We start from the raw sequence: 5,991 nt of genomic DNA, 5'->3' as shown, positions 1-5,991 counted from the left end.
AAATAAGAACGAACTATGGTGTGCAATCTTTCCAGTACCAGTCAACTGAAATATTAAATAGAGAATAAAAATTAAACTTCGACGCCAATGAACCCACGTTTAAAAAACAGGTCAAAGAAGTGTTACTTAAGCAAAACGCTTGCAATACTCATATATAATTAAGGGTTTGAAGTGTATGTCTATATGTTCCCCTAAAGGTAGAAATTAAAAACAATTACAAAGTGACATACATTAATACGTAATTGTGACAGTAGTTTAATTGATGAAAGTTAATACGTACGAATTACTGCGTTTGAGTGTACACTGTGATATTCTATGTAAATTTTAGACCTATGCTTTGTATAATACATAGGAAATGTAGTAATGGCTTTGCTTTGCGCTATTTTTCTATTAAGATTGTGCTGTTATGCTCAAATTTGTGAACAGCCCTGTTATTACGTACCGTGTAAATGGGGTGGCTGAGGCCTTTGTGGGGTCACGTCCGCCTTTAGTCTCAGCCTCTCGTTGGTTTGGCAAAGAAATAGAAATGGAGTGCAAAAAGAAGATATGCGGTATGTGCGGACCAGCCAATCTACCAGAACCTCCAATGCAAGACGAGAAGCACACCTGGACCCCTTTCGACATCTACGTGAGAGATACAAGGTGTCCTCAGAGTGAGCTCGCCGGTCGATTTAGTCGTGTTCCTTCGTATGACACTCTGGTCTCTCTTGTGACGATTGTTTTCCCAATTGTATATTTTATAGCCTTTAGTGTACAGCAACATGTTCATTTTTGCCGCAAATCAATGTGGTTTATATCCATATACGCTTGAAATGGTTTATGCTCAAAGGGAAGAAAAACCCCGTGGCCCCATGTGTGGTCGCCCAATCATTTCGCTGTGATCTCATTTCCGCACATTTTAAATAAACTTGAACAATCTATACACCTCGCCCTCTCTCCATGGGCATCGCAGTCATTAAACAGAGCCCAACTGAAGCAGAAGGCAGTTTCAAAAACAGCTGCTCACAACGTAACAAGCATTACGAATGATTTATTTATTTCTCCAAATGAGTTATCGAATCACGTAGATTGGGCTAACGATTCCTTTACCATAATCACCAATAGGACTTGGGCGAAGCCGGAGGTGGTGGTGCATAGTTGCGTTACAGCAGTGAGGCCCTGTAGAGCATGAACATGGTGATTATGGAGGCCACCTCAGCTCCGACCGTGCCGAGGACCACTTTCGTATCGCCGGAGAAGCCCTTTGTGCCCCAGCTTTGGCACTTGGCGAAGTAGCTCTTCTTTCCGACGGCGGCACCCTGGAGCTTGGATGCCCAGGATCCGGCCTCCACGCCCGCAGGGCCGAAACCCAGGAGCTTGAGCACCACTCGCGGCCCCACGATTGCAGCCGTCGCTCCCACGACTATATGAAAGAAGAAAAGGCATGATGTTGCGACATTTTCGAGACAACACTTAATCTCATCTCTGCAATTTGAAACACCTGGAATATTCCCACCGGATTATTTATTTATTTTTTATTTATTTATTTATTTATTTATTTATTTATTTATTTATTTATTTATTTATTTATTTATTTATTTATTTATTTATTTATTTATTTATTTATTTATTTATTTATTTATTTATTTATTTATTTATTTATTTATTTATTTATTTATTTATTTATTTATTTATTTATTTATTTATTTATTTATTTATTTATTTATTTATTTATTTATTTATTTATTTATTTATTTATTTATTTATTTATTTATTTATTTATTTAAAAATACCTTCGGGCTCTATTACGGAGCATACAGTAAGGGCGAGCGAAAGAATAGGAAAGAATGCTAGTGGGTGAAACTTTTGCCACATCATAAAGCAATACAGTGGACCTAATGACAATGGTCGCACAAACGACAAGGAGGGTCGTCTTTGAACAACAAGAATTTAACAGTCGCAAAAAAAAAACACCATGAAGAAAACCAGAATTGGAGGAGGTTATACAATGCTATCTAGATAGATGTATCATTAATGGCTCGCGAAAGTTTGCATCATTAGTTAAATTAAGAATGACGTCTGGTAGATCATTCCAGAGTGCTATGGCACGAGGCAAAGTCGATGAATTGAATGAATTTGTTTTTCCAAAGATGCATGTGATGCTTCGTTGATTGTGTAACCGTTTAGACATGCGCAATAGTGCTGTTATGGGAAGGGCGGTGGCCTGTATGCGTGAATATATTTATCAAGCAAAAACAGGAGGGCAACTGTGCGCCGTATTGCACATGCTGTAATGAAAGCTCATGTTTTATTTGTGTGATGCCCGATGGCGACTGTAAATTCGTTAAATGAACTGTGATGCTCTGTTTTCCACAGCTTCTAGCTGGTTAATGAGGTGGGCTTGGAAGACGGACCATATGGGTGATGCTAATTCCAGCTGCGGGAGAAAAGATGTAAAGTAAGCGTGTTTGCGGGCGTTCGCTGGCGGGTTTCGTAGATTTCGACGTAAGTATCCTAGTGTTCTTGATGCGTTTGCAGATATGTGGGTTACATGTGCCACCCAAGTAAGATTCGAGGTCAGATGGACGCCGAGGTATTTATACGAAGATGACCGTGACGCGTTAGAATTATTTATGTAGTAATCAAATGCAACAGTTAATGTTTTTCGACTAAAAAATAATATTTTACATCAAGATAAATTTAAAGTTATTTGCAATACACCACAACAGTTGTTAATCAGATTAATGTCTTTCGTGAGAGCAAGGTGGCCATCGCTACTAGTTATAGAACGGTATAGAATGCAATCATCAGCAAAAAACCCTATTGAAGAAGAAATATTGTTTGGAAGATCAGTAATGTAAATTTAAAAAAGTAGTGGCCCCAAGATGCTACCCTGAGGAACTCCGGAGGTGACGTCGGAAATTGGAGAGGAAGAGTTATTAACAAGCGTGAACTGCTGTCGAAAAGACAAAAAGTTACGGTGTAAATTAAAAAAAGTAGTGGCCCCAAGATGCTACCCTGAGGAACTCCGGAGGTGACGTCGGAAATTGGAGAGGAAGAGTTATTAACAAGCGTGAACTGCTGTCGAAAAGACAAAAAGTTACGGATCCACGATAACGTTAGCGGATCTAAACAAAGTTCTGTTATTTTGAAATCCGAAATGTTTAAATTTTTATATTGTGTAGGACTTTTAAAGATACGGTGTTCTGATATCCTTGCGTCCGAATACACATTTTGTATTTTGATATACCCCAGAAAAGGGCCTAAATTGAACGTGCTGTTCAGTGCAATGACGCCGTGCCACCATCTTGAATGTGGTTACTTCATTTCGTGTGCAATTCATGAAGCACAGCATAAACCTCGGGTCACAGCAACAGTTCCGAGCTCCTTTATTGGGGAAGTCATTTGACCATGAGGTCGTTTCTCAAGCACATTGTCTGGATTGATTGATTGTAGTGTTTAACGCGCCGACACAACGCAGGCGATGAGGCGCGCCGTAGTGGAGGGCTCCGGATTAATTTTGACCACCTAAGGATCTTTATCGTGCGCCGAAATCTCGTACACACAGGCGTTATTGATTTTCGCCTCCATCAGGAAAGTGGCCGCCACGGCCGGGAATCGAACCCGCGTGCGCGTGCTAAGCAGCACAACGCCTTAGCCACTGAGCCACCGCGGCGGGTAAACACATTGAATTCCCTTTGCCCGTACTTTTTTTATGCGAATATTGGCGTCTTGGCGTATTTCTATGCGTTCTCAGCGCTTAACGCTCAGTGTTTTATACCACTGGACTTGGCGGCGTTATCGGACAATCAAACGCTGTCCTGCACGGCCCATGGCACGCGGCTGACAAACGCGTCCCCTCGTTGTTGCGACAATCATTACAAACTTTAATCCTGTCATAATCTCATATACAGATCAAAGATTTCTGCTTATTTTATACTGTGGCCGTTAATTTCAAAGCGACTGCAACTTTATTTTTTTCATTGCGTGGACACCTCAGGAAGAAAGCGTGTCATCATTTAGGTGAGGGTAGCGTAGGTTTTGTTATATGTGCGTATTGGGCAAAAGGCAATAAAGGGAACAATTTCACATTTAAAATTGTGCGCTTACCGCGTGATCTCGGTATATTACGGAATTCTTTTCCATTTAAAATTACGGAAATTATTATAAATGGTACAGCAACCACAGAATCTGAGCTTTGTTTTGGCATTGCAGTTGCTCTAAATGAATTCAGTGCCTGAAATGGTGCCTTAAAATGGTGATCGGTGCCTAAAATGAGACGGTCATAACTCATTAGGCTGATATTCAATTTCGAAGCAGTTTACGTTTCACTCAAATTTCTGGCGTTGATATCATCGCTCACTCCGGGGAAGTGGATGAAGTGTTAAAATAACGATTGATGAGCTCCGATTAGTTCGGCTTTAATAGGCTGCGCCTGTTTTACGAGGCCATTTTTAACGAAACTGTTTGTCATACGTGTCATGTAGTGGTGTCGGAGTCATAACGGTATATAAAAACCGTAAACATAGCACGCCTTAAGGTAATCCCCTTGTGGCAGCTGGTCACAATTGGGAAGGACCGATTTTGGGCTATAGTAAGAGACCTTAGTGTTTACTTAGTTTCAAACAAATATACTATATAGAGCTTCATACCGTGGCTCGGTAATTTTGAGGCCACAACTGAGAAAACTTACCTGACACCAGACTCATCACCAGCATGAATTTAGGGCCGCGTATCTGAAAAAAAGGAAATCCGAAAAGATCAAGATCACTTGAGGTGCTCCGATGAAGCACTGCCTCAAGATCGCAAGATCGAAATGTCGTTACGTTGATGCTGCAAAAGCGAATTGTTAATTTAATGACAGCAGTAAGAATATCAAATTCTGTTACACTGTAGCAGAAATATTAGAATGTTTTATGGTAATTGAAACCGCAAAACTACTTGCGTTGAAAATCTAAAATTTATATTGCATAATACGGAAGCTTCCCTGATACTTTTTCTCTTTCTACTTTTTGTAGAAGAACGACTCAGTTGCATAATCAGGTAGGAAACGTTTGAAATGGACTTCAGATGTGAGAACGGCGCCGGTCTTTTCTATGAAGCCATGTAACGTGTTAGCTGTACATAACAAGAACACTACACGATGGCAAAACACAATAGGCGAACAACAAAAACACGCAATTAAAATCCCAATCACAATTTCACACCGAAGCTGTTTCTGGTGTGGTTTCTTGTTTATTTATCCGTATAAAACTCTGGCGGCAAAAATTTCTTCGAGTAAAGCAAAATTGATCGCGAACGCTCGGCAACAGACGGCCGTAGCTCTCGGCCTAAAAGACCTTCCGCAAGAACAATCATATCATATAACCGCAAAGACGCTTTTATCATTACTGCCACATTCTTTTGCTTGCCCTATTTTCTTTGTACACCGTGAAGTTGTGAACGTTGCCGAATAATTGTCTACTGTCAATAAACGCGCATCTATAGGAATAAGATATAGTTACATAAGAGGGCTGTACTTCGTTTTATCGAAACTTTTCTTTGAAACGGTAGATAACAGTTGACCGCTGAGACCACTGTATTAACGCGTCGTGTTTCACCTACTTATCAAAAATCGTTCGGAGGCGGGAGAGTTTGAAACTTTACAAATTTTATCAATATTACCAAAACGCGAGTGCGGTTACACAAAACGAGTGTAACAGTAGTCTTGTTGCACCTTTCGCAGTGAACATTGCGTGGCAACTGACACTATCTCACTCTATCATTGCTGTCTGTTCTACTTTCTTGTCGTTACCAGTTCGTCCGCACCGAAGTTAAAAACGTCTGAAAAGTCCCATCTCCTGTCAATGCAAACACTTGTACTAGGAGGGAAACGGACCTTCCGATATTTGTCTGGTAGGATGAAGCCCCAACGCATCCAAGTTTTTTTAAAAAGGTCAAAGCCATACCCGCTTCCACTACGGAGTGGGAAAAGTCAGCACCCATAATTTCTCTAACCATGTCTGTGATGTA

The 5,991-nt window shown here is 40.5% G+C and overlaps 1 protein-coding gene across 1 annotated transcript; it reads right to left on the bottom strand.

The window, feature by feature from the left end:
- Positions 1-1,076: 1,076 nt before the first annotated feature.
- LOC144151814 (interferon alpha-inducible protein 27, mitochondrial-like) lies at positions 1,077-4,709 on the bottom strand. The gene is made up of 2 exons (XM_077682955.1): positions 4,673-4,709; positions 1,077-1,402 (listed from the first exon to the last, which is right to left on the bottom strand). The coding sequence occupies exons 1-2, from the start codon at positions 4,695-4,697 to the stop codon at positions 1,143-1,145; spliced, it is 285 nt and encodes a 94-aa protein (XP_077539081.1). The 5' UTR covers positions 4,698-4,709; the 3' UTR covers positions 1,077-1,142.
- Positions 4,710-5,991: the final 1,282 nt, after the last annotated feature.

Source organism: Haemaphysalis longicornis, unplaced genomic scaffold (assembly GCF_048455015.1).
Source record: "Haemaphysalis longicornis isolate Haplotype H1 unplaced genomic scaffold, Haemaphysalis longicornis Haplotype H1 scaffold_9, whole genome shotgun sequence".
Taxonomy (NCBI): Eukaryota; Metazoa; Arthropoda; class Arachnida; order Ixodida; family Ixodidae; genus Haemaphysalis; species Haemaphysalis longicornis.
The sequence above is the reverse complement of the archived record's forward strand: the minus strand, read 5'-3'. Positions and strand labels throughout refer to the sequence as shown.